We start from the raw sequence: 14,623 nt of genomic DNA on the forward strand, positions 1-14,623 counted from the left end.
AATGGGAAACAAATATGCCTCCTGCAACCTTTAGAAAAGGATACCTCTGCTGTCAACATTCAGCCTGAAAAGATGCTGTTATTTAGCTGGGGGAAAAAAAAAAAAGAAGCTGTAAAATAACTGGGGGCCAAGGACATGTGAAATGTAAAATCTGTATAAACAACCCAAGGTAGCTTACAGATACAGAGAACAAAGCCAGAAATATTAGCTGCTTTTCAAAGTAGAACACTGTTGAATTACTTGCCATGAGAAATTAACTAGTTATTAACAGAATATGATTTTTCACTGCTGTCCCCTTACTTCTGCTTCTCTATCCTGATGTCCCTCACAGATGAGAACCTGGTCGCAGACAGGGAAAGTCAGCAGCAATAGTTTAGGATTTTGCAAGTATGGATTTGCCCCAAGATAATCAAATACATAATTCCTCATGAAGCCAAGTAAGAAAGTACCAATATTTGGGTTGTTTCCCAGCAGAGATTTAGAGGACCTTATTCAACTCTGCTGAAATTCAAAGCTCCTTCCTCTAACAGGGGATGTACTAAATGCTAAAAAACTGGTAGACAGTTCTCCAGCAAGGCAGAGGCATGGGTAGGGATGGGTAGCTACAATTACATCTCATCTTCATTGTAACTTCACCGTGTTCCAAAAAAACACCCCACTCTACCATGGCTCAACTTGTGGCCACCATCTGATGTCAAGGACAAGCAAATACTGTGCAATTTTGAATGACTTTTGGCCCAAGGTTTTTTTTGGTTTTTTTTTTTTTTTCATGGATTCTCAGCGACGTGACCCCATGAGAGTCTTTGCTTCAGGGAAGCTATCTCAGCATTTGCTGACCAACATCCCGTTAAGTGCCTCTGTAAAAATGGACTTCCACAGGAACTGCTGTAGTGCGGCCCCAGCATGGTAGATCCTCTTTTTTAGGGATCTCTACTATTTTATTTGCAGCTGAATTTCAGGTCATGTCAGGATGTGGGGAATAAAACCAATTCCCAAGCTCTATCTTCTTCACTTCACTCCCTCACATTGCTTGAGTCAGTAGCTCCCTCTTGCTCTTGTCCCCTAATCTATGCACTCATCCTAGGCAGCTCAAATCCTTTCCACCATTTTGGTTCCTCTCTTACTCCACATTCCCTTCCCTATTTTTCTCTTGCCTCCACCCTCCATATCCCCAAGTTTTAATATTCTCTTACTCTGCACCAGTCCTACTGAAGGTCCTCATTCCCCCTCCCCAATACTAGCCCTACAGTGCTCTTGCTTCCACTGCTCCAGACGTCTTACAGTTCTTCCAGCTACGTAGCCTCTCCTCCCACAAGGAAAGTGACTACTGCACATGCCTGTATCACACGTCTTACTTCCAAGCCCTGCCCCATGCTCCTTCTCTGCTTTTCCAAGCAGACCGCCACCACTGGTGATGTTCCCAATGCTGCCAGGGAAATTAATCTGCTTATAGAAATGGTTTTTATTTCTATAAGTAGGAAGGCTGCTACAGGTTTGGACACTGGTAGCCTGAAGATGCCCACTGGATCTCTCCGACATGTGTGATAGGGCTACAACTCTCTACCCTTTTCACTTGCACTGCAAAGTCAGAACCATAGTTACTCCTGAAGCTCTTTTTGCTGACTGAAGGGGTCTATATCCTCTCTCTTTGGGCTCAGCAGTGGCAAATGGTGCACTCAATCTGGCTTCAGAGATCTTCAGTTATCTGTCCTTTAAAAAGTCCTTTAGGAAAAAGAACGTGCCTTAATGACTGGCAAGCAGAAAGACATACTGGTGTCTACCGTATGCCTGAAACGCACAAACTGACCTGCCACAAATGCAAGAGCTGCAAAGTTACTTGCTTTGATTCTGAGCAGCATTTCAAGCATAGGAAGTAAGGCTACTACTAAGTAAGTGGAGAATGTTCATCATCTCTCTAACAGTAAACCACTACCACTTACTTTAAAGCCCAATGTTTCATTCTTTACACAGAATGGTTAAGAAACTCAGAATTATTTCACACTAAAAGGAAAATATGTATTAAAAAAAAAATCAGAGTGCAGTTGTACAATTTTAACGTACTGCAAAGGCTTGACTTCGGAAACAGGTTCTAATGCTACTCTCGCACACAGCTACTCTTCCAAAAGACTGTATGGAATATCTCTTATTGATATACATCAATACACCACACTCTCACTGAATTTCACACGAAGATAATATTTCAGATGAAAACTCTTTGTCTGGCTAATGATCCACTGCATCTGTGTAGAAGCTACTCAGAAGAATTATGAAATCCATTTATTAAAGCAAAACAACTTTAGAAGTCCAGTATATTGAATAAAATAATTTTATTTGTATTTACTTGATTTTTTTTTTTTAACAAAGTTTATGGAATCTGAAAGTAGACGATAAAAGGTAACTTTTAACTGAGACTTAATATGGGAGATTCTCTACCCAAAAATATGTCAAACATTAAGATCATAAAGAACTCCAAGGTTCTGTGCTATACTGTATGATATGTAAACAGATTTTGAAAATACTTTCCTATTATATATTTTGACACAGTATGCACAAATTTAAAAAAATAAAATAAAAATGAAGTTTAAACGCCTCAAGGGATTTCTTAGAAGTAAAGCCATTTGAAGAGCCATTTACAGTCTGCGGTGACAAACTTCTATATAATCAAAATATTTTTTCACAATGCAGAATAACCTGCTGAAGGCAATTCTCTATCAAAGTGATGCCAGCAACACAGATCTGATTGTATGACTCCAGCACTTAAAAGAGCACATTGGTTATACATGGCTTTTAACCTTGGGCTACAATTATGCTACCAGAACTAAATTCAAGTCTAAATCAGTCATGTAGAGAGGTGTGTGTCGTCTGAACACTGTTTAGAGTCCTTGTTTTCCAGATCTGATGAAGGTGGTGAAGGCGCTCTGAGGTTCTTGTGCTTACATTCAGGGCGGGATGAACTTTGCAAATACCAGATTCTCCAATTAATGACAAACCACAGATCCCAAAGTAGGCATGTAAAGCATCTGAAAGAAGGGCATGAAAAAGAAAATTATGTCAGGCTGGAACAGCCAAGTCTTCCTGGATCCCAACAGCCCTGAATAATTACAGTGAAGGAAAACAAACAGGTGCTACATTTTAAACTTGAGTTTTGACAGAAGAAATCAATTTCTGCCCAAAGCCCCAGTGTGAACTGATAGTCTGCAATCTCTAAAACTAGAGTCTAGTTTTGTTTTGTAACGATTCTTGCCCACTACATTATTTCTTCTGAGCGCTCAGGCCAAAGAGCAAAAAATTTGAGGAGCTGGAAGTAATTTCTGTCCACAAAGCAATTTTTTTTCCCCAAACATGAAAGATTTTTTTGGCTGATTACTTGATGAACAGCTGACTACTGAAACACCAAAATTAGTGCCAATAGCTGCCAAACAGCAAAGTTTAGAAGTGTGAAAGAAGTCATTACTTTACCTAGCTTCCCCCCTTCCTGAGAGAATACCCTAAGGATAGGAATTCCTGAGGTGCCTTGATCAGCCATAACAGATGACTGCCACCAAAAAGGGATGCTCTTATTCCCCTGTCCTACGCTGCTCCTGCTGCCCACCTTATATCAGCACTACAGCTTGCTGAACACCCTCTGTGACCTAAACCAACTGAAAAAACATGGAAGAAAATTAACCCAAGCAGGAGAAAATGGACAGTTTTCTGACATTTTAGTGAATTAAACTGCTTTGCGGAAGGTTTTGATACACACCAAAGCTAGTGCAAAAAGGAGAATGGACGTGCAGCTGTACTTGGGGAAGCTGGGAGGAAGAGATGTGAGCCTGCCTCCTCTGGGCAGCAGCAAGCCATTAGATGGGATTACCTGCCCATGAAATCACAGGCTAAAGATGGAAAGAGGATGTGAACTTAATGTGTCCCTTGCAAATTCTCAACACTTAGTAAAGTAATCTTTTGGAGGTGTCGGTAAAATCGTATCTAACTTAAATGATATTATAAGAAAGTATCTGGATAGAGACACTCTGAAAGAAGGCTTCTGCTTATCAGCATTAACGTGCAGACAAAAGCATGCTCAGCAGATACAGCCCCTACTGACCTTGCAGAAAGTATGTCAGGCAAGGAGACCTCAACTTCAGGCAATACAGTATATTAACCCCTGTGGACAGCTGCAAGGAGACCTCAACTTCAGGCAATACAGTATATTAACCCCTGTGGACAGCTGCACTGACACGCACTAAAAACCATATACAAACCTAATTACCTGTATTTGGTTATTTGGTGGGTTTAAGCACAAAGTTCAACAGTTATGCAAATCCATGCTAACTTAATACTCGAGTTAGTTCTAGCCAAAACATGTATATGCAGCCTGTATACTCCTTTGTTTCAAGCTATGAAATACACCAAGTTTTTCAAGGTCAAAAAACATAGGTCCAAACATTTTGTTTCATAAGTAACTCACAAATATGGAACACAGCATGCAACCTTGCAAGTGCTTGGCTGCTGTCTTAAAAACATAACAAAGTAAGGTGTATTTATACTTCTACAGGAGCAAATCTCACTTTAGTGTTTTACCCGTAGTAATTGCGCACAGTCATTTTCATCCTCTCACTCTTTTATATTAAATCTTTTGATCTTTCTCTTGCATAACCTGTAATTCACGTGTGCTTCCAATTCTTTTATACTGCATATCATTTAAAGATAACAAGTGAGATGCATCAGAGTTGCGGCACAACCTCCTGGGGCATGCAGTAGTATATCTACTAAGTTAAATGAAAAGTTTATTTAAATCTAGTCATGACTTATGCACAAGTCTGAAAAAAACCCAAACGGCTTTGGTACGTGTTCTAGCAAAATATGGTGGATTAACCCTGGTAGGCAGCTCAGCACTGCACAGCTGGTTGCTTACTTTCGCACCTCCACCCCCAGTGGAGGAAGAGGAAAGGAAGGGTAAAAGTGAGAAAACTCATAGGTCGAGATAACGACAGTTTAATAGGTAAAGCAAAAGCCATGGGCGCAAGCAAAGCAAAATAAGGAATTTGTTCACTATGTCCCACGGGCAGGCAGGTGTTCAGCCACTTCCCAGAAAGCAGGGCTCCATCACGCGTAATGGTTAGCTGGGAAGGCAAACACTGTAACTCCAAACGTCCCCCGCTTCCTCCTTCTTCCCCCAGCTTTAATTGCTGAGCACAATGCCATGCGGCACCATGTGGTACCCCTGTGGTCAGCGGGGTCAGCTGTCCCGGCTGTGCCCCTCCCAACTTCTTGCACACCCCCAGTCTGCTCACTAGCAGGGCAGTGTGAGAAACAGAAAAGGCCTGGACTCTGTGTAAGCATTGCTCCACAACAGCTAAAACGTCAGTGTGTTATCCACACTGTTTTGGTCACGAATGCAAAACCCAGCACCCTTCAGGCTGCTGGGAAGAAAATCAACTCCACTAAACCACATTAGTGTAACAACTAGTATTAACACAAGGTAGCAGATCTCACTGCTTAACATGAAAGACTTGGAAAAAAAAATATGTATCCAGTTACTTGTAAACAAAGAACAGAACAAATACAGTAGGTGTTCAGTTCTGTTTTGAAGTATGAATCTCCCTACTAAGCCAGTGTCCGTGCCTGCTTTATAAAATAGTAATACTACTACTACTACAATGATATTCAGAAGATTTTTCAGAAAAAAGCCTTTCCTGTATTTGACAACCTGTAGATCACTATAAACAAAACAAGTCATGTCCTGATTCACTTTGTTATGCTCATGTTTTCACATGATTACTAGCATTTAAGAGTCTTTTGACTTTTTAGATTTATTTTCAAAGGCAAGAAAGTTTCCTAAGCTCACTGCTCAATAAGCACGCTGTCCCAAACACTATTTTAAATCAAGAAAAAGTGTTAAATAATGCTACTCGCCTCCAGAACCAACAATGTATTGATGTCTGTTAGCATGGGAACATCAGGACTAGAGAATAATATGTCCCTGAATCATCAGTTGTGAAAAGTTACTACTTGCAACTTTGGAAGTCCATGTAGTATGTAGATTATCACAAGCAGTTGACTATTTTCTGCAATTTCTTCTAGTCTTCTTCCTAAAAACATTGTTGCACAGCAAAGACAGGTTGACTATCCAAATTGAAACTGAGCTTTTATAAAGTAGGAACTACAGAAGTTCAAATTCTGATTCTATCTTAGAAAGCACCTTTGAAAAAATGGCATATTCTTACTTTGCAAACTTTCCCTGGAATGTTCTGTCACATCTGAGTTTTGCGACAAAACCAAATCAAGGCCACTATTATCAGCTCTACAAATGCTAAATGCTTCAAGGAGGATGAATAATTTCTGTCCATATTCAACCTCAACAGAACGAACTATTAACTCATTTGCAAGATGACCCATACCACTCTCGTTACCTTCACATTTTGCATTTACGCTGAAGTCAAGAGGACTGTGTACGTTTAACCAACAGTAGGCTTTTGGGAACAACTGAGCTGCACAGATGCTTCATGTTAGTGTGAAATCTTTATTGTGGAGACATACAACGATCAAAAGACAGCTTGCCTTTCAGATACTAGACTGAGCTTGTAGGAAGCTAAGCTGTGTATGTATGACAATGAAATCACAGTTCCACAGAAACAACCTTTGCAATGCTGCGTTTATAGTCATTCTTCACATTAGAACTGCATTAACTTTTTACTCTTTCCTTCAAAACATGAACACAGACTAAGGCCACCATCTGCCTGAGGAAAGAATGCTGCAATATGCCCACCTATCACAAGAAAACAAAAGAGACAGCGAAAGCTTGCTTTATAGGAAACAGCGGTGTTCAGGCTGGAACATCACACAAATCAGAGCAAAACAGCTTTATTATTAGTCTTGCCCTTCTCAAATCTTATCTCGAACAATCATCACTATGCTAAAAGACAGGTTAAGGAACTTTGCACATGACTGGGGTTTTAAACAGATTTTTTTAATTCCTAGCTCACTAAGTAAATGGTTCATCAAGATAAAGAGAAATATTTCCTCGAAGTGATACTGACTGATCTATATAATGCAGACTAAATACAGCTAAATCCTCAGGAATCCTAAGCTGGTTTTCAGGGGAGTGGGGAGAGCACATCTATCACAAGCACTGTGTTTTCAGTGTGGGTCCACCTTGAAAAATTCTCAACTGTTGTTCAAAATGAAATGATGGAAGGACAAAATATCGGGGCACAGATTTGAGCAGACTCATCTTTTATTATGACTAAATTTTTATATTATTTGGTCAGTTTACAGGCTATTTATCTTTCCTGTAGAAAATGCCACTGGGCAACACTACTGGCACAAGGTTTGTTTTCACAAGTTTGCAATATCTTTGTTGAATTCTAGTATCTTTTGAAATTATTTCAAATTAAAAGATCTTAGCATCTTTTCAAATTTTTCACTACTTCAAATTATACACTTCCAAAAGGATAATAATTAACTTTCAGATATACTATATATAATTGCTATGTGTAATGACAATCTATAGATCATATGTAACTATGTAAACTTTGACTGTTTTTAAATACATCAATGACTTCTGAATAAGCTTAAAGGATTCCTTTAAGGAAACCAATGTTCTGAAATATTTTACTCAGGCCATTTACAAAGATGCCTACTGCACAATATTCCCTTTAACTAGAACAGTTAAATACATACAGAAAAGCTTGTCCAGCTCTAAACCAGACAGTGATACTCTTTCAGTGATAGTCTAAACAACAATAGCTCACTTACTCTGTGACTGAACAAGGAAAAACTATACTCCCCATCTTTCCCTTTAAATTATGAAACTCTCATTATATTTCAAGGTTTTTTCCCATTTTTTGAAGAAGACTGAAGAATAAAACTTCCTTTACACCTCTCACATGTCTGACTGCTGGAATGTATTTCTAGCTTAGAACACACTCACCATAATTTTGAAAAGTAAATTTACCTGGATGGCTATCTGGCCACTTGGCAAATCCACCAACAAGGCGATCTTGAGTTGACAGGATGTAATTTCTGTTTTTCTCAAAATTTGTATATTGGAATATGTTCAAGAGCTGAAAAGAAAGTAGACCATTACAGTGATATACTAAATCTTAGTGTATTAATACTAAAATACAATGCCTTTTTATGAGATAAGCAGGGATAGCAGAGATAGCACTAATCTGGTAAACCTCCATATCCTGCAGTTTTGCAAGATGAAAGACCTTTATAGTGATCTGTGCATATTCATGCACTTGTGCCAAATATGTAACTCTTCCAAGCAGAGAAAAGACATGATGCTTAAAGAAATTAAAACAAGTCAGTAACTATCCTGTAGCTGTTCTGTACGCTACCTTCAATGTTGCTCCCACCCAAAAGGAATAGCAAGTGTCTACAGGTTTGTTGGGTCGTCCATGGTAGCCATTCTGTTGTCTCATTATACACCACCTTCTTATTCTGTTCAGTTCTTTTTCTGAAAAAACTTCCTCCAGTTTACCCATCAAACACAGCGATGCAATACCACAAAATGTAGAGCCACCTGTGATGAGAGAGTTGTTTTTGCAATGTTTTGATACCTAGATTTTCACCGAAGCATGTATGATCTCAGTCAGAACTTTAACTAGGGTAGCAACAATTAAATCAATGGATTTTTAAAAGTATGAAGGCGTTAATTTTAAGTCTAAAAGCCAAATAAATAAAAACACTTTAGTCAGCATGTATGTCAAAGGGAAAAAAAACCCCAACCCAACTCTTGTACAAATAAACCTGAATCCATTTTCTGAAAGCTGGATTGCCTCTCAAACCTGCACAATTTACATTACACAGCAGTCCAGAAATATGTAAATTGCAATGCAACAGAAAACATTTCTTCATATGTAACTTAAAAAAGAAAGCTACTGGGATGCCAGCAATCAGACTGAAGCAGAGATGCCAAAGCCAGTCTCAGACACAATCCCCCAGAGGATATAAACAGACAGAAGTGTCTGATGAGCAGAAAGCCAAAAAAAAAAAAAAAAAAAAAAGGCATGGTTAATACTATGAAAAGACTGCTGGATTCTCATGGTTCCAATAAAAACAAATTACACGAAATAATTTTTTTTGTCAAGGAAACTGCAAGTAAAATTTGGAATTAGAAGAGAAACTCATGTTCTTTTTCTGTGTATCACGGCCATCACTTTTTAAAGCCCATCAAAACTCATTCTGAGTCTGTTACCTGGAATGATAAAATTACAGCCTAGGAAAGACTGTGAGCAAGCTGTTGATACAAGACTTGGGGCCCAAAGTTCCTTTCACTATCCTGGTGCTAGAAGACCCCAGGAACTCTAAGGTTATTTTCATTCTGATGCTGAAATGCAGCAGGAGTAATGCTAAAGTAATGCTATCTGTTATCACTAGCATTCTACAGTAACTTAGTTAACTAATTTTGTAAATATGTAAGGGTATTAATTCAAGTTTTTCAACTTTATCCATCCTGCAGGAAGAAAAAGGATGGAATACTATCAAAGCTCAATACTAAGGATAAAGCTAGCAAACATTTGATAGATACAGTGTTAGTCACATGAAAGTCAACAAGTTCTCTGTCATGAGCAGAACAGTACTTCATGGCATAGAAAAACATTTTGCTTAAAAATATCAGTCCCTTGGGAATTCCTATCACAACTACCAATTGTTTCAAAAATTAACTGCTGCTTCAAGATTTGAGCCCCCAATGGATGCTGTAATCTATCAGAGGAAATGTTTCTAGGTTTTGCTAATAGCTGCTGAAATTGGAGATTATCATGTGCATTGCACAAAATCTCTTGCAGATAAATCCACAGATTAGCAACGGTACATGTGGAAAAAGTTTGCTCTGTCAGCAAGAGACAAGAACTACCACCAACACCTTTCAACAAAACATTCATGAGGTAAGATTAATGGAGTTGATATATAAGGGCCCATCTGGTCTGCTATTAAGCTGGAACTAAGGGAAGAAGACAGATGATATTCTGAGGCATGTTTTGGATTTGCTCCTCCTCATCTCGCTTCCTTACAATCAGAAAAGGACGACAGGCATGACATACCCTGCACCTCTTACAGCATTTTCAATCCCAGTCTTAAAAATAGGTGTAGAACATTTTAACATTCTTACCATGAGATTCCAGTCCAGCTCCCTGTGCCAGGCCGTTATCGTAAGACTGAAGAAAAAGACCCCACAAACCAGTTACTTTAGAACCACATCACTTTCACAGACATTGCAATTTCTCAGTTTACTAGCAAAATTATCATCAGACTATAACCACCATTTAACTTGATTAAATTCTGAACCTACACCTCAAAAAGCTCTTGGCACAAAACAGTTAACAAATCAGCCTCGTTTCAGTGCAGGCAGCTTTTATGACTTTCATGGAGGTCATTTTAGTTGTGACATATGTTAAAAGTCTGAAAATGGGTAAACATGTCTTTGCCAAAAAGGGAAAGCATGTGATGCAGATAACTATTAAAGAAAAAAAAAATATCTTTATAAAAAGAGAAAATGGATATGTAACTCCAAACAAAGTTAAATGGATAAATTAAATCTGTCTCTAACCCAAAAGCTGGTTAACATACAAAAAGGCAAAATGCAAGGTACTATTGTGTGTACAAAACTCAAGCACAAGAAATGCTTTAGTAAGGAGCAAGAACATCAGGCTTTAAAAAAATGAAGGGGGGGCAGAACCAGAAGTGACAACATAATGAAGCATACTATTGGACTGAACTTAATCTGCCCTATAAAATATTACTGTTAAAAAATACCTTAACAATGCTGAAAAATCACTTTGTTAAGTGAAAGGAAAAGGAGAAAATTGAGTCTGATGAACAAAGCACCAAGAATGTTATAGTACAGGTCTGTTATGAGCAATCTAGGAGCAGATGATATTGTATACATAGGAATAACAATCTTTCTTCCCTAAAAATTCATTAAATCATTTTGCATCATAAGAAACAAGAGATTATCGTAAGTTATTAATAAAATGGAGAATGTTTATTTTACAAGAGTTCATAGAATACTTAACAAATTATCACTGGACAAATACCAAATTGTTTAGTAGGAACAAAAATGAAGTTTAACTTTTGAAGTTAAATTACACAGGTCCTACATCTATGTTAACTGCTCAATTAATGATTGGTGCAATACCTGACCAGCACTTACAAAGCAATTTTAACTTCACCCCCCCACCCCCCCACCCCCCAGGTGCTGACTGTGAATTTCTCATGTTTTCTCCAAAACATTTACCAGTGGCTAGTAGCTTGGCAGATCACTAATGACTCCCATAGTCCTAACCAAAGAATGGCTACAGGAGCTAGCATGTCTTTAGGAGTGACCTAAGGATTATTTTGTAGATCTGTTTTTAAAGCTGACATTGAGAAGAAAAGAGGAAACAGAAGCAGACACAGAAGCTACATTAAAACGATATTCCTCGGTTTTTGAGTTGTTGCTGTTAAGTTGAAGCAACTAAAAAGACTAACATCTGATACATACACTTCAAGCTGCAACTTGACCTCCTAAAGTTTGGACCAGTCAATTTTAAGTAATCCCTATGAAAATCTGAATGTTAAAACACACAGTGTAAACTCTTTGCACTGCTTTTTGAGAATGCAATGCAAATGTGCTATTCCACAGACCCACTAATTGCTAAGCAAAGGCAAGCTGATTAGCAAAGCTATGCTGGCAAAGCTAATTAACTCTACAAACAGTAATTGTAAGAGGAGGTGGTTTGCTTTATGTATGACAAAGTAATTAGCTCTGGACAAAAGCTGTTAAGTGTCCATCCCAGACAGTGTACTATGTTGGGCTGTACAATTAGCTTGAAATTTTAATAGACAATAGTTGACCTTTGGCTGACTAGTGCCTATTTATTTACAGAGAGCAGCTGCTGTCTGGGGACTTGTGTGCATTAAAGAACTAGGGAAATATTTTTGTTTCTTTGTCCTTCTGAAAAGACCCAGGAAATTATATGCAAAAGAGGCTCTAGGTTACTGCAACATGAAAACTGCATAATTAAATTCTATCCTCAGGAAGTGTGTAAATCTAGTTGGGTACAATCTTTGCTTCACAGTCTAAAAGTTGCACAACCAGCTTAATTATATCAACAGACTCATATACTTGCATTTCAAGAGGATTCTACTATACTACAAGCAGATGCTATACTTAAAGCTGCTTGCAATATCTCTACTTAAAAACAAATTTGTGGTAAACCAAGCAATGTTGCAAAAAGCAGTATTTTAGAGCCTGTGGAAGTAATTCAAAATTTCAGCATCTTAGTGTCTGTTGTTTTTTGATTAGTGATATATCTGACTTTTGAATGTGAAAGCCAAAAATCAACCTATAGTGATAAAAATTGTGTGATTGGAACCTGACTATTTTACTGACAATAAAAGTGATCCAGAATTATTTTTGTGACCAGTATTGTATGAACACTTTTTAGCCAAGTGATAACACGAGGGCTATCCATTCACTATGAAGATTCAATTCTTTTTAACAGTTATTTTTCTGAATAAAGCAATACCATTGTTTCATGTTACAATCTTCTGCTGTTCTTGACATGCCTAACTACACAAATCCCCTCCCTCCTTCAGCTGTATTGAATTATACCTGTCACAATTCTTATCCTGCATCACTAAAGAGAATTAATTCCAAAGAATAAGCTAAAAAACCCAGAAGCTTATTACGAAGATTACTGTGTTTAACCAGTCATGTTACTCTCCATCCAGATTAGTTGCACTTCACACGTACGCCAATTTGAATAACTGAAAAAAAGTTTCGGAACTATCACTTGCTTCATCTATGTGCAAATGATGACATATTACAGTGAAACAAAACCATACCTTTCTGTCACAGCAGTTTACTACTGCGCAATGCAATCTCTTTTGTTTTATAATTAATGGCAGTACCAGAACAAGGTAGCATTGTAGCAAAACAGGAATAAGCATTTGCAAGAAAGTGTATAGCAATCTTCACTGTATAGTTAGTTACACAAGGAATAACAAATGAAACAAACTCAAATAGAATTTACTTTGAATTGTAATATACAGAGGTTATTTTTAGCAGCATCTACAAAATCTTTATAGGAAAAAGCAAGCTAACATTCTTGGACACCACATTTCACACTCACTGTATTTATTTACGAAATACACTTTAAGAAATATTTGGTTCATGTGATAGGTAATTGAATTGGAATGCATCTCAAGGAGGATTGTGGAAAGAGATGAATGAGAGGAAGGAACAACCACCACTGTGAAATGATTTTCACAAAGGGCTACTCCCTGAATGTTTGAGACTTCTTCAGACACATCTTCAACTTTACGATGTGACCAAGCAGGATGCAAAGATTTTGTGTATTTGCCTAGAAGTGGCAGACACTTTGCAACTCAGTTAGTACACTGAAATACTGGTCTGACCAAACAGTGCACACCCAGAAAACCCAGACAGAACTAGTGCACACGTGCATACCAACTCTGCAGTGAATTAACAGTATACCAACACTTTTTAAAAAGTCCTTCTGAACACAGTGTACAGTCAATCTACCAATTCACAGTAATCCTGGACAAAAATATAGCATCTCGTTACACATTAGCACATGCTAAGATGACTGCTGCCTACAGAACACTGCTTATAGGATCTTTTTAAGTTACTCTCTGAGCTAGCCAGGAAAAGACACAGTCTTCGTGATAGGCCACAGTGTCTTCTGGACTTCAACCATGCCCAGACTCCAGTTTTACTTCACTGGTCAACTGAAGTATTACTACAAGCCCTTCCAAAAGGTCTTGTTCTGTTCAGGCTTCAATTTTTTTAAGTGGTGTCAATTTTCCCAGTAGGAACATAACAATTGGTATTTGCAGGTACAAGGATTAATGCTAAGACTCTAGAAGCAAACTATAAATTTGGTTCAAGGTCACTGCAGACAGTAAATCTCCAGTGCCATTTCAAAGCTCCAAACTTGCAAAAAATCTCCGCTTGCCTACTCTACCTATGGCCTCATATAATGCTCTCTAGTTCTTGTTTTAGAAAGAAATAATTGCTCCCTGCTCACTTCATCTTTTCAGTGCTACTTATTACTTTACATACCTCTGTCATGCTCCACTTAATCATCTCATTTCCAGAATGAAAAGTCTTAGTATACTAAATGTTCCTTTTACACAAGCTGGTTTATACCGCTGACAATTCAACTCAACTTTCTTTGTACCCTTCCTAGTTCCACCATATCCTTTGGGACCAAAACTGTACTCAAGTGTACAAAACAGTCAATGTGATGTATAGAACAACACAATGAGGATTTTGCTCTTTGGTTTTGTTCTCTATTCTTTCTTAATATTTGATTCTCCTATTGTATCTCTGCTAAGCTATCTGATTAAAGGCTAATCTCAGTAAACACAAAGGTCCAGCAAGGATCAGAGAAGGAAGAGCCCTCCTGACCTAACCAGTGAAAAGCGAGTATCCTAACCTGGCTGCTCCCTCAGACTGTAAAAGGAGAACAGATAAATCACTGTCCCTGGGTGAAACCCACTGAGAGGATTCAGCAGGGGTATTCTCACCCTGGAAACCCATGCTAACTAAAGGGGGCTTTCACTTAGTACTGGGGTACAGGGGAAGAAAATTCTGGGATTGTGTAAAACTTATTATGGGGTGTTTTCT

General features: G+C 38.1%; 1 protein-coding gene across 1 annotated transcript in view; it reads right to left on the reverse strand.

Annotated features, from left to right (window-relative positions):
• Positions 1-2,336: 2,336 nt before the first annotated feature.
• Positions 2,337-14,623, reverse strand: part of PGGT1B (protein geranylgeranyltransferase type I subunit beta) — a 40,866-nt gene continuing 28,579 nt past the window's right edge. Inside the window, 5 exon segments of the mRNA XM_075526998.1 lie at positions 2,337-2,886; positions 2,889-3,020; positions 7,937-8,045; positions 8,325-8,509; positions 10,100-10,145. Of these exon segments, the coding sequence (XP_075383113.1) occupies positions 2,840-2,886; positions 2,889-3,020; positions 7,937-8,045; positions 8,325-8,509; positions 10,100-10,145 (519 nt within the window). The 3' untranslated portion in view covers positions 2,337-2,839.

The sequence above is a fragment of the Mycteria americana genome, chromosome Z (assembly GCF_035582795.1).
Source record: "Mycteria americana isolate JAX WOST 10 ecotype Jacksonville Zoo and Gardens chromosome Z, USCA_MyAme_1.0, whole genome shotgun sequence".
Classification (NCBI taxonomy): Eukaryota; Metazoa; Chordata; class Aves; order Ciconiiformes; family Ciconiidae; genus Mycteria; species Mycteria americana.